This window comes from Anser anser, assembly GCF_964211835.1.
Source record: "Anser anser genome assembly, chromosome: 6".
In the NCBI taxonomy this organism is placed as follows: Eukaryota; Metazoa; Chordata; class Aves; order Anseriformes; family Anatidae; genus Anser; species Anser anser.
In genome coordinates this window covers 15,377,780-15,391,499 of record NC_139726.1, presented here as the reverse complement: position 1 = coordinate 15,391,499, position 13,720 = coordinate 15,377,780, and the positions used below count along the sequence as shown (strand labels likewise).

Sequence of the window (13,720 nt, the reverse complement as noted above, 5' to 3'; positions counted from 1 at the left end):
AATAAATTAAGCTACTTTCACACTAGGATATTATGTACTACCAGGCAGCTGATTTTTTTTTTTTTTTGTGCAGAGACTCATCAGGTGCCTAATAAGAGAACATACTTGGCACAGCTCCATCAGTGTTTAAATTTATATCATGGTTAACAAGCTGGCAACCATACGAGGCCAATCAGGCTGCTGGTATTCCAGATTACTCACTAATGTCTTCAGCAGCTTAACAAACACCAACCATACAATGCCATTAACTGGGCAAGAGAGGACGAAACTGCATGGGGAATGGAGGTGAGATGCCATCCACCCCCTAAGCAGCACCGCGCTGAGCTGTCCGTTAACACGGCTTTCACCGAGCCTCCAAACTAGCAAAAGACAATGAGACAGACAGCTTGAGGAGCAAAAGGGAGATGTCAGAGCCAAGGCATGGTACCTCACTGTAAAAAGCTCTTCTGTCCACCTGCTGAGTGCCCAGGTGGACAGACGCCGATCCCCGCAGAGCTGGGCACCCCGCAGTGCCACCCAGCACAGCCGGGCACCGGGCTGCCCGCAGCAAGATGAGGTGGTGAGGTGGGCAATCCAAGTTGAACAAGGCTGATTAACAATAAGAGTAATTATCTTTTTTAAATTTATTTTTCATTCAAAGTGAATCACAACTTCCTGCCCTTTCTTCTTCCCTCCTGTGAAGACATAAGTACCTCCAGATCAATGTCTTTTTTTTTAAAGCATCAAGTGTAACACATCAACTGCTGCTGCTAATACAGTTTTTACAGTGATGATTTTGGCTAAGAGATTGTTTATGCAACTCCTTAACAAACAAAAAAGGAAATCTCCAACATACAAAAGCAGATAAACTTTTGGAGTGTAAACATTAATATACATAATTACTGCATTATCAGAAGTACTATGCATTTATCAAAGCTGTTCAACATAACACTTTCCAACAAATATTTCATACGGCCCAATCATAATTTTTAAGGGAGGCTGTATACCCTACAAGGGTAACTGTCTACCCCTAGAAGGTAATCACTCCTACCTTACAGAGGCATTTGGCAGTACTGATGCCAGAAAAAGAAGGCTTAGTTTAATTTTACCCATGCTGTGTAGATTTTTGATACTTGGCTTAATTAACTCAGTACATTCTACAAAGGTATGTAAACAGTCCTGATAGCGAGATTTAAATGAAATCAACAGATCTGGACTGGTCAATGTCAATGTCTTCATTAATTCAAATACCTTATTTATCCCTGAGCACCTTAATATTGTTTCCCCAAATCTCACTGAAGAACATGTAACTATTTCACAAGAATGTAAAACTGCATTTGGATAATCTGTGTCTTACAAGTCCCACTATCCTTTGCTGGTTTAAAAAAAAAAGTGTTCTCCCCTACCTCCCCCCCCCCTTTTTTTTAACATGTACTGCAATACCTTTAAAAAAAATCACCCTATCAAACAACACCTACAGACACACTACAGACTACAAAAATATTGCATAGGAGTGTCAGTGGGCATAGTCTCACAACATGAGAGAAAATGCTAAGTTTTCTTTAAAACATTACGGCAACGTTCTAGTTTTTTTTCCTTTTAAAAATCTTGTAGTTTCACTTTATTTCAAAATTGTACAAAATGGCCATGGCTGTTTATAAAAAAAGTCTCTGTCTTGAGAATATGTGAAGTCTCAGGTGCATTAACAAAAGACCTGAAACGATTCACAGTGCAGCGGAAAGCTTCTTCTGAGGCAGACGTTACAACTCATCCTTCTTCTTTCCTACTCTCTCGTGGTCTCTTTCTCTAAGGGTTCGCATGAAAGTGGTGAATCCAGACTCCTGTTTTTGAAAAAAAAAAAAACAAAAAAAACAGAAAAACATGGGTCTTTTAAAAAAAATCCACAATCAAAACTATGCATCAAGACCACTTTTAGCTTATGCATGGAAATTGGCAGAAAATCAACTATGGACCAGTTATTGCTTCTGCACTGCCTCCTCAGGCAGTACTCTGGGTCCAGTGCTGCTCTGCTGAAACGCGAGGGGAAAAATAACCAACACAGATTCCACATTCCACCATTTTTCATGAGAAACTGTGAAAAGATGGGGCCACAAGAAGAAAGGCCCTAAAACTCAGATGACGAGGTAAAATCTGTCCCCAGAAATGCCACCTATGCCTTTTTGTTGAAAACGCTCAGACACGCTTTATTTGTATGCACATGTATTTGTGGCATTTGGAAAGCTGTTATTGGATCATTTGTTGGCTGTATACACATTTGCCGCTGTTCCTCATCGCATAATAGTTTTGCTAATGATTCACACATCCAGATGAGGGGAATTACATTTTTTCAAGTTACTATCAAAATTATGGTCAAACATTGAAATCTGGATGCCTAGACCTTTGTATTTTAACAACTTAAAACTTCTGATTTTCTGAAGCTGTTGAATGCCTTCTTTTGCAAGGCAAAAGGTGGTTCAAAAGGTGTTGTAACTGAAACAGATGTGTGAACAGACCTGGAAACTCCACGGAAAGCACTGTGCAAAGCACTGCCTCCAATGTTACCACCATAGTAGATAACTAAACCTAACTGGATCCTGCAGAAGACCATGGGACTGAGGAGAGGTGGAAAGGGAACACAGCTGTCAGCACCAGAGAGATTGCAATGTTCTTGTTGGGTAATTTAATTTTACCCAATAAAGGGTTGGCTGCACGCAAAAGATTAGTCAGTCCACTTTCCAGCACGGGCATAATCATCTCCCAACTGTTGTGGCCTCAGACCACTCCTGTCTTGCTAAATTCTTTTTTATCAGCCACCACAGATCCCACCTTTCATATATCATTTCCATACACATGGGTAAGAAATATGAGGAAGATTATGGCTGAAATTTTACTTAATTGTTGGCTACTGCACCCATCTTTACTTTTAAGAAAAGATCCACAATCTGAACTAAAGGCAGTATCCATAACAACGCCTGGATCAGCTCCATAAAATGGTCATTACTGTGGTCCTAATGCTGGAAAAAACAAGGAGGTGAAGCTCCATGAAGAATTCTCTAAGATCCTGACTGACAAACAACCTCAGATTTTGGCTTTTTTTTTTTTTTTTTCCCTTCATGCTTCTCTATAATTTGGTGAGCTGTAACAGCAGCAATGACTTTCATGCAGGCTCTTGTAGCAAAACCACTGGATAGCTTGAAGTCCCCAAGTTTTTTTTTCTTGTAGACCCTAGCTTCTCTCAGCAATCAATCACTGCTGAGCAATAACCTCCGTCCAGAAGCTCATGACAAAGATGACATGCAAATAATTAGATGGCTCCCTTATTTTGAGGCATTTTACAACCACAGAAGGCATTATGCCATTTCTGCCCATTGCACTCATAGCATATAATTAGCTGGCCACAGCAGGACAAAAGAATGAAACTTCAGTCCATGGGCTAGATGGCACAATTGGTCTTTCCATCCTGAGTTCCAGGAGTGAATCTGATTCAGTGAGAATGAGACATTTAGCTTCCCTTGGTCTCCAAAGGACAGTTTTGTCCCTGCTATAAAAATGAATGGTCTGTCACCGTTTGGCAGCCTAGTGGAACTGAAGTATGTTTAGAGTGTATGCATGATCCAGATCCAGAACTGACAGGAGCAAGATCTGTATTTTCTGGCATTTCTGCACCTAGCTGCAGCCCATGTAATAAATCCCTTGCTTTCGCTCAGTCCAAATTCACTTGCAGACTTCAGCTTAAAGAATAAAATATGTAACAAAGCATTACCAAATCTACTCCTTTTTCCTCTTCTCACATTCCTAAAATAGACCAAGTACATTCGTAATACAGAGATGTACAGGGGCGTGGTACGCAATGATTCATCCATGTAAGTTAGTAACAGAAGCAGTTAAATATCCTTTCAGTAAGATAAAAATTTGCCCTGCAGTATTCATTTGCGAGGCAGTACTGGCAGAGGAGACCTTCCTCCCTTTATCAGGTGATGACTCCTGCTTTTACTCACCCCTCTTTCTCCCGTATATTTTTCCACAAATTTCCCGTAGTTGTAATAGTTGAAGGTGGGGTAGCCATCAACTCCCTCCTGCTTGCACAGGTCATGATTCTGTTCTTTGGCACAGTCCACTGCAGCGTAGGCGATCTGAAATGCAAGAGATCAGCGTGAGGCAGCAGAAGACAAAGGAAGGCTCCACAGTCACGGTGCTGCTGCAGCTTAGACCTAACGCTGGGAGAGACCTACGTCTTCTGCCAAAAATGCAACTGCTGTTGTGGTGGCTCAGCTGTGCAGGAAGATCAGAGGGTCATCACTGGGTCACACCACACAAAGAGGAAAGCAGAAGTTGCTTCCTCCCGGCACAACACTGCAGTGCCTGCGCAGCATCTGGCCCACACAGCTGCGAGGTGGGTTCAGCTCCCAGCACACAGCATCACCTTCCTGGCCTCCTCGCAAAGCTCTGTGCTAGACTCCAAGCAGGAAATCCAGAGGGTGCATTAGTTAAACCAAAATGAAGTCCAAGCATGGCAGTCACAGTGCTGTCACACTGCAGGACTTTAAGTGTTAAGTGATGAACATGACAGGGTGACACCGATAACCATAAGGACCCACCTAACCCAACCTCCTTTCTGTGACACGACCATTGCCGGGAAACATTACCTCTGCTGGTCATGGACAAACATGGAAGCTCACTCTCACAAGCTATTAAGATTTGTGATTTTTATCCCAAATAGCTTTCATGAACCCTGTTCAGTTCTTCCAAGGACAATGGGGATAGGGGAGAGGCCAAAGGGTTGTCTACTGAGCAGTGCCTGTAGAGAAGTAGGTGCTTACTGTTGCAATCCCTGCCTGGCTTCATCTGTTCTCTTTCCTGCCTTTTTTTTGCCCCTCTTTTGATGTAGGGGCATGGTATGCTCTGCACAGCCATTAGCAAAGTGGGCTTTAATTCCTTTTGAAACCTCTAGATGCTACTGTCACACAAACCAACCGTCGGGAGGAAGCAGCCTGCTCGCAGCAACCCTCCTCCCCTGCCTGCCTCAGGAGAGCGCAGGGAAGTGCAGCCCCGCAGCCCCAGAGCGTCAGCTCCGGCTAACCCTAGTTTAGAGCATTTGACATTTGGAACCTGAACCTGTGAAGTACTGAGAATGGGCTGTACTTAACATTCTTGATGTTAAAACAAAATGCAATTCACAGGCTTTTATTTCAAGCAGCAGAGCCCTCTGCTGTGATTTCACACTGGCTGCTCGGTGAGTGGCAGTTCTGGCTCCGAACGCACGCTGCTGCTATGCAGGCTTGCCTTCACAGCCCCGTTACAGGCTTTGCTGAAGAGCAAGCAGTTTTAAGTATAAGCTATGGAAACAAAAAACCAACACACCAAATTAGAAGAAGAATTTTTGCAACTGTGGGTTACAATGTATCAAGTACTAATTCCATAGCAGCCACATCTCATCTTCAAATTTTCATTACACGTGCCATTTTCAAACATCTGATCAAAATACCTTTTGCTTGCGTGACTCTAGGGATGCAGTAAAACTGTTCTTTCATAATTAAAAGATCACTTAACGTCCTCCAGTTTCATGGTGACACTGTCAAAATGAGAAGACCCGATCTCATTAACCTAGCAGCAATTGAAGAGATCGGCAAAGCCAGCTTCAGGTAATTTGCTTTGGCTTTGAAAGCCTGATAAGACAATGTTCAGTAGGATCTCACTTGGGTCTATCTTCAGATGGGAGGCACTACATAAAGTGTGCAATATTCCTAAATAATTTGTTTTCCTTTTTTAAAGAATAAGACCATTAACAGAAGCAGGACTCTTGAGTGTTTCTATGAACACACTTTTTTTTTTTTCCTTGTAAACAGAAAGACTCCTACTCATTCAGGGCCAGTTAAAACAAACAGTTAGGAATAACACACTGCAAAAGGGTTTCATCTAAGTATTTATGTCTTCCTGACCTCAGCAGTCAGCCAAAATTTAGAGCTCTGTTCACTACTTCTGTGTAAAGGAAAACTCACAATGGAGACAAACATTTATTTGATGTCACAGTATTAATTTACAAAAAATACTAGAAGTCTTAATTCACTGAAAGCAGGAAGAATAACTATTTTTTTTTTCCAACTGCTCTAAATATCACATAGGGAGAGACAAGAGCCAGAAAAAGTGGCAGGTATATGTGCACTCATCCAGATCTTCATAGTCAGTCTGAGACATGGAACTGTCAACGACTGATGATGCATCTGTTCTTAGTTAAAACCTTGGAGATTAGGAAAACTAGGTTTTAGTAGACTGGAAGTTATACTGTACCTCCCTGGAATCATCTAGACCAGCTTTGGTTGGAGGAAAGAGCCCTACTTCCTTTATAAAAGGCTTTTGGTGAGAATAACCCGCAGAGAGGAGACAGCACAGTGGAGGAATACAGCCCTATAAACCACTTTTAACCTTGTTCACCACACATTTATTTACTGCCTCAAACCAGATGACTGATGGGCTACGAGGAGGTGGCCTCTGAAAGAAATGCTTAGCGGTCTGATTGAGATACAGCTCTCCTCTACAGCACGTGGAATCTCAGCTGCTCCATCTGCGTGCATTTGTCATACACTGAAGTAAGGCACAAAGGTCCCAGTCTAAGTCTGGCTGCAACAGTCACGTTACCCTAATGCTATGCCTTAACTCCACAGACCCAACAGCAAGGAACGTGTACACCTAGAGTAGCATTTGGAAAATACGTCCATGGTCTGTCATTCTCTGGAACACTCCTGATGCAAGCTCCCACAAAACCCCATGGACTTGCTGCTGCTCCTACAAACGTCATTTTGAGCCCAGCTCTTCAGATCATGCATTCCCGATCAGTTATTTTTACAGCCAGTGAGAGAAGAGAAATGGAAATTTTCAGGAGACTTGTAACTCATACAGACCCGCACAAAATTTCATAGAGACGCATCTAATTCCCAAGACTGCATCCTGGGGCTGGATTTCAAATGCCTGCTGCCAACAGAAGCTGAGTAAGAGTACTTAGGAAAGCTTGAGTGATTACTTTAGAGTGGCAATGTTAAGACAGCCTAAATATAGAGGTTGCTACCATCTCTATGCACTCATTACCATAGCATCGCACTCCTAATTGTCTTGCCTGTCTCGCAGAGGAAGATCAAATATAGTGCACTGCAAAAAGAGAGAAGTAATGCTGGAAACCACTTGTAGCAAACCGCACTTCTGGACAGAGGACCAACTCCATTCTATCAATTTCAGACAAGTGAACTCCACAACATACCAGAACATCAGCAGACAGAACTGATGCCCCTTGCTTCATCCTGGTTGTGTTTTCATGGGCTGTGGATATTAAACTCCATTTCTGACAGAGTAGTCTACTACAGCAGTTCTCAGTTAGGGTGAATCACCGCTACACTGAAGTACTGCACATAGAAAGCAGCAGCCCACAAAAAGGAAGTCTTTGCTTGAGTTCTGGGCTAAGCGAGCAGTCATACATTGCGGGGACGTTTTCTTCTCCTCAATCTTACAGACAATGAGTTTTTCTATATCATTAAAGAAAGAAACTGAGTCAGGAAAAACAAACCACCCTAAAAACTTCTACCAAAAACTGTTTCAAGACTTCAACACCATTCTCAGAAATGATGTTCAAACAACTACCAGCAGCCTGCTTGCATTACAGTTCACTGGAAAACACGGGGTAGAAAACCCAATATGCTTTGCCTTGTAAAAACAACTGTATTTAACCAGAAATTTCAGACAGATTAAACATAATACATCCCTGATACATATCCAGGAACCAAGACACTTGGCATCATCTCTCATGAATTACGAGGGGAAAAAAAAATGTAAAAATCTGTGAGCAAGAAACTCACCAGCAAGAGCCGGTGTAAGACTTAGGTGTATATATGTTCATCATGGAAGAAAAAAATCCAACATAACAGCTTTCAGAAGACAGGATTGATTTTATGGAGGTTTGATTGTTAGGGCTAAAATTTAATTTCTTGAGCTTTCCTAACTTTCCTACAGCCAGAGGGAGAAATTCACTAAAAACCATTTTGAAATATAGAAGAAAAGCCCACTGCTCTATCTACAACATGCACAAAACTCCACGGGGTTATGGATTCTCCATAACCCAAAGCTGCACTGCCTTAAATATCGGCAACACATCATTATACAGAAGTTCTCTCTCCAGAGGCAATGCTGTTCAGGTTTACCACCATCCTGTTCAGTAACTGTAGCAGGAACAAAACAGTTATTGAATGAAAAGGAAGTCAATCAGAGGACTGTGGACCTCAGAGGAAATTCCCTGGAATACATCTAGTTTTCTTGATGTTGTTGGTAGTTCCTCACAACTAGCATGTAGCTTATAATAATTAATACCACCAGGTTAGTGTGCATAACAGTAACAACATCGGGTTAGTATGCATTTGTCCTTTATTCCAGAGTCAGTATAGTTTAGCACTGTAGCAACATCTGGGACTGGAAAATACCTTTATCTTAACAGAAAAGAGAAGTGGAAGCTTAATTGTAAAGTTGCAAACTGAACTCTGCACTGAATTGAATGTGAGTAATGTACAACTAGCTCTAAAGAGCTCTTAAAAAAGGAAGTGAGCATGGCATACTATTCAGATGAAGTGGTCTGATCAGGAATGCTGACCTGTTGCAAAAATCAGAACTTTCATTTAGGTGCTTAAGTAGAAGAGGAGTTGTGCTGAAAATGTGACCACTGATCTCTTCATGCTTCAATTCTAACAGAAGGATGATGCCTTTTTTTTCCCCCTCCATGCAAGTATCAGAAGAGAAAGAAGGATTTGCAGCACCATCTAATCAGGCAACAGCCAGCAGAGTTGCCTTCCAACAGAATTATGAAAGCAAATTTTTGTTCTAGAGGGATCTTGCAGCTAAGAAACAAGATTACATCTAGTGGTTCAAACAGATTTGTAGAAAATTGAAAGTGGGATCCCTTGACCTCCCAGGTAACTCCTCCTTTCTATTCTTAAACCCCTTTCATTTTAACAGTTTGTCTCCCAGCCATCACACAATGGTATAGTAAAAATATCTTCTGCAATCCCAGTCTCTCTCCTGCTAAAATATGTACTGCCATACACTGCTTTATTGATTCAATGAAATAAATCTCTGCTGGAGCTAATATTGACTTTTGTTATGAAAATGGAAGCGAATAACTAACTGAATATTGATTCAGTTAGTTATATTGAAAGGAATGATATATGATAAGCTTAAAAAAATTAAAATAAATGTAAGATTGCAGTATGGAAAAGAATGCTACTAAGCAATGGCTTTAAAGTATAGTCAATTCCAGATGACACTTACCTGATTATGAAAAAAAGTCTGTTGTTGCCAAATGTCTTAAAAGCACCTGTGAGTAAGACAGATGCACATTCTTCTCTACGATTACTCCATGGGTTTCTATTTATATTACCTGTTCTGGATCCTAACAGCAGTTATGAACTAGCCTGCTAAAGCTTGTTGAGATTCAGCTGCTGTTTTCAATGCAAATGGCCTTGCAAATGGATGATTCATTATTAGAGGTCCTGATGTACCATAGCAGCATTACCATGGCTGCAATTCATCAGCTATTCTCAAAGCAGGCCTATTTGCAAAGGGAAGATCCATTAGTAGTCACCAAGATGTACAACGCTAACATTGCCATATTTAATGAGCCTAATTAAAAAGAAATTCAACACATCCTTTTTAAGTAAAGAGAGATCAAATTCTTGGCTAAACTCAAATATTAACTCATTTGGATAACTCTATACACTGATTTAGTAGGTATCATGATGCTGAACCATGGTTCAAACCTAAAAACATGGCAATGAAGCCCATGCATGATACATACTGGGGACTTAGCAGTTTCCCTGTAACTTGCAGCTCCCTGCTAGCACACCAACTCAGGAGCTGCAGTCTTTCCATCAATCTCTGCTACTGCTGTTTCTGTACAAACTCACTAGATTCCAGCTGCAGTGCTCTGATCTAGGTCAATGCATTTGTACATGAACTGCCTTCTGTGAAACTGGAGAAGATTGGTCAAACACCAGCCCCTCTGGGGGAGTTCCAGAGATTTGTTACTGAGAGAGTTTCAGGAGTCAATAGCTTTCCTTCAGCTAATCCAAGCTGGAGCATCACAAATCAATTCCTTCAAGCTGAACTTTAGGATCAGCCAGAAGGCAGAATGCAGATTTTTCGAAGATTTAGCTGGTGCCCTTTCAAGAGTCTCTGGAGAAGTTAGTGCACGTGCCTTCCTGCTCTTCGGTCTGTTCAGCAAAGTGACAATACTCACATTTGCATCTTCTGATGTACACAGTCATTGCCAAAACTCTGACTGCATAACACAGGCCAAAGGCTTTCCCCTAGCAGCTGTATGCAAAGGCCACAGCTCCCCAAGGCAAGAATGTTCCAGATGGATGGTGTTTTGTTCTTTTTTTTTTTCTTCCTTTCTTTTTAAATAGCTGAAAGCAATATGCTAACTGCTTCACTGGACGAGCCTCTCCACTCATCTGGTCTCATGGCGCTGAATGCCCCCGGATACACAAAGCCACGCAGACACGCTGAGTTATGCCAGAGCCCTCCTTGGTTACACCCAGAACCGTTCTGCCACAACAGCTGCCCCAGGCCAGCACACAGGCTCCATGTTTCTGCTGAAACCACCAGCAGTGATGTGGCCAACAAGAATTGACATTTGGGGCCAATGTTCTGAGCACTGCGTTTTTAAACTCTGACTCCAGCAGCGCAGATGATGAAAAAAGTACAGAGCATTGCACGCATCCCTGCGGGGGGGCTCCTGCGCCAAAACTGCCCTGTTCCTGTGAATATGGAGAGCCAGAGACACGTTTTAAACAGCTTCAAGTTTTGCTTGTCTTCAAAATTCCCATGTAAAGACTCAAAGTTTCCCAAAGGACACCTGTTAAGATACCATTTATAACCATTCACAGCTGGAGTGATTTTGATTTTTCTTTGGCTTCTGCAAAATTGAATGTTTAATTAAAGGACCACCCCTACTGACAAGAAGATAGGGTTTAAATGCTACCATCCTTAGCTAAAGTTGAAAAAATCTTTCTCCAGGGGAAGGAAAAAAAAGCTACTATTACAGACTGAAAATGAAATTTAGTAATCTTTCCATGAAAGAAAAAACTTCTTCCCTCCTCCTTAAGCATTTATTTCTGAGAAATTTCAAGCCCTACGGAACTAGAAATTAAAGAAATTTTAAAGCTCAGGTGGTTTGAAATATGGGAATATGCCTAGTGCTGCTTATGGGAAGAGGCATGTGCCCTTCTGAAGTTTTAAACAGGTTTATTTTCTTTTCCGCAAGGGCAAAAACTGGCAGCAAGAAACACCTTGACAGGTTATGGCTGTATGCAATTAAATAGTGTTCCCTAGATAATCAATCCCTGGCACTTTCATAAGTCACTAGGGTGGAATAACATCGTTTTCCCTAACTGCACACACCTCTTCGAAACTGTACCAGCCTTAATATTCCCTGCTGGCTCTCCTGTTCCAACTCATTACATTTTATACTTCCCCACTTCAGCCTTAAACTGAAATCAAGAACTGCAACCGTCAATCACTGCTCTGCTCCGAGTCCTTTCTTAACCTGCGGTCTGAACTGAAAGTTTCACAAGCCTGCATTTACCACCATCGTGATGTCCAATAAACTGCACAATGGTTCAGATTGGCTGCCAATGCATCCTTCAGCTCTAGGAAGCAACTTCCACATTGTTTGGTACATCTGCTTCATATCCTCTAAGTGAAATTGTAATGAACGTAGGAAAGAGCAGTTTTATTTAGAACTGCCAAGAAAGCAGAAAAACAAGGTTACATTCTTAGAGATTTCAGGAACAACCAGGTAACCAAAAGGCATCTGAATACACAGATTTACAGCAGTAAGAGAACTGAAAGCTGAACAACTTTTAAACCTTCCATGTACAACCCGTGCCTGAGGGTGTGGAGGACTTCTCATGGGATGCATTCAGTGATACAAGAATGATTTGTTTCTTGACAATCTGATGCCCCTTGTGCGAGTTATAGAAAAGACAAGAGAAAAAAAAACACCATAGAAATTCTTTCCTTATGGTAGCAGGCAGGTTAATAGGGGTATAACTTTCAGAATTACCTCTTCATTTCCCTATTAAATTGAAATCTTTTCCATGCCGCAGTGAAACACAAAGCAATCATGGTGTTAGAACAAATACTGAGATCAGAATGAAACACAGTTTAGTCAAAGATAATAAGTGTTTAAGCAGGTTTTTAAGTAGTTAGCTGGTTAAGTCCAGTGGCTTTTTTTTTTTTTTTAGTATCAGACATGTATACAGTCAGTTAAAATGGCTCAGCTGATTCACATAAATTTACTGGCGTGCTTCAACCATCAGATGAACTTTCAAGGCAGAAGCATGAGGGTCCTAGAAGGGCACAATATCCTGGACTCAAGCCAGCCAACCAACAGAAATATATTACTAATCTTTGCTTGCATAAGTATGATTGAGGTTCTCAGGGCTGTCACAATACTTATGGTTTCTCTGCATGCACCCTGTTTATGCCTGACAAAAGTTGAAGGGGAATGGAGAAGTCATAAGTTATCTGTTATTAATCTTCCACTAAGAAATAATATGCTTTGCTTCACAGAAAAGAATTCTTGCACAAAGAATTAATCAGAAAAGACAACAAAAACGCAGAGAACAAATGTAACTCAGTTTGACCAGAAAGATGTAACCCATAAGATGCAGAGACATTTCTATTAGCTTAACATCAATTTTATCTGCAAGCCTATCACCTGATCAATAAGCAAAGCCTGCAAAGCACAAACAGTGGGAAAAGTTCTTAAATATCTCAGAAATGATTAACAGCAAGTTACCTTTCGATCTTCTTTAAAGACTTCAGCGGCAGTTGTAAAATGTGGAATGGCATTTTTACAGTGTGGGCACCCTGTTTGACACACGAAGAAAAAGCATAAATGTTAGTTGTAAATAAGGTACTGTGACAAACTCAAGACACAGAGGTGAACTAGGGGAAAGTTTGTGTTAAAAACAATTCTAGACTAGAGTTCTCCAGTTGTGGGATGAGCAGAGCAGGACTAGGCATCTGTAGACCATGTGCCTCAGCTACACAGACTCAAGCACGCATTTAAAATTCTTCCAACTGCAAGCAACACAAGCAGATATTTACGTTTAAGTGACATCCCATATAGGGATCAGGGGCTGGTTCCTACAACCAGTCACTTAAGTGCATTGAAAGATCACTAACCACAAACAGACAAACCATTTCCACTCTGTTGTACTTCCTCATGGGTATTACCACATTGGCTGTTACTGCTGTTGCCACAGATGCAGCTACATTTGGAGATGGGAATAAAGACAATGCAGTGGTGAACGGGAGGAGGCTGGAGTTCGGAAAGGAAGTTGCTGGAATAAAAATTCTATATTAAAAAAACAGGAGGAGCATTTAGACATGTTTGGGAATTGCCTTTGTTAGAGCCAAGGCATTGGGATCACAAGTGAGGGGAAGAAGAGCAAGTCCAGCAGGCAACACGTCTTCACATATGGAGAACAGAGTCCTGGCTTAGGATGACTACTGCTGGCCATCCTCAACTCTCCTTCCACCCTACCACAAAACGGACAACCCCAGAAGACTTTTAGACAGTGTGGAAGAACCCCAATGTGTTGTGTGGGAGCCTGGCTGACACTTGGTGGTACCACAGCCATGTTGAACAAAGGGCCAGTTCATCCCCTGGTTAAACGTACACTAAATATACTCAAAC

The 13,720-nt window shown here is 41.5% G+C and overlaps 1 protein-coding gene across 1 annotated transcript in view; it reads right to left on the bottom strand.

Annotated features, from left to right (window-relative positions):
- Positions 1 to 608: 608 nt before the first annotated feature.
- The window catches only part of PDIA5 (protein disulfide isomerase family A member 5), a 99,116-nt gene continuing 86,004 nt past the window's right edge, over positions 609 to 13,720 (bottom strand). The window contains exons 15-17 of the mRNA XM_083842024.1: positions 12,818 to 12,888; positions 3,978 to 4,112; positions 609 to 1,820 (exon numbers count right to left, since the gene is read on the bottom strand). Of these exons, the coding sequence (XP_083698150.1) occupies positions 1,740 to 1,820; positions 3,978 to 4,112; positions 12,818 to 12,888 (287 nt within the window). The 3' untranslated portion in view covers positions 609 to 1,739. The remainder of the gene's footprint in view (positions 1,821 to 3,977; positions 4,113 to 12,817; positions 12,889 to 13,720) is intronic.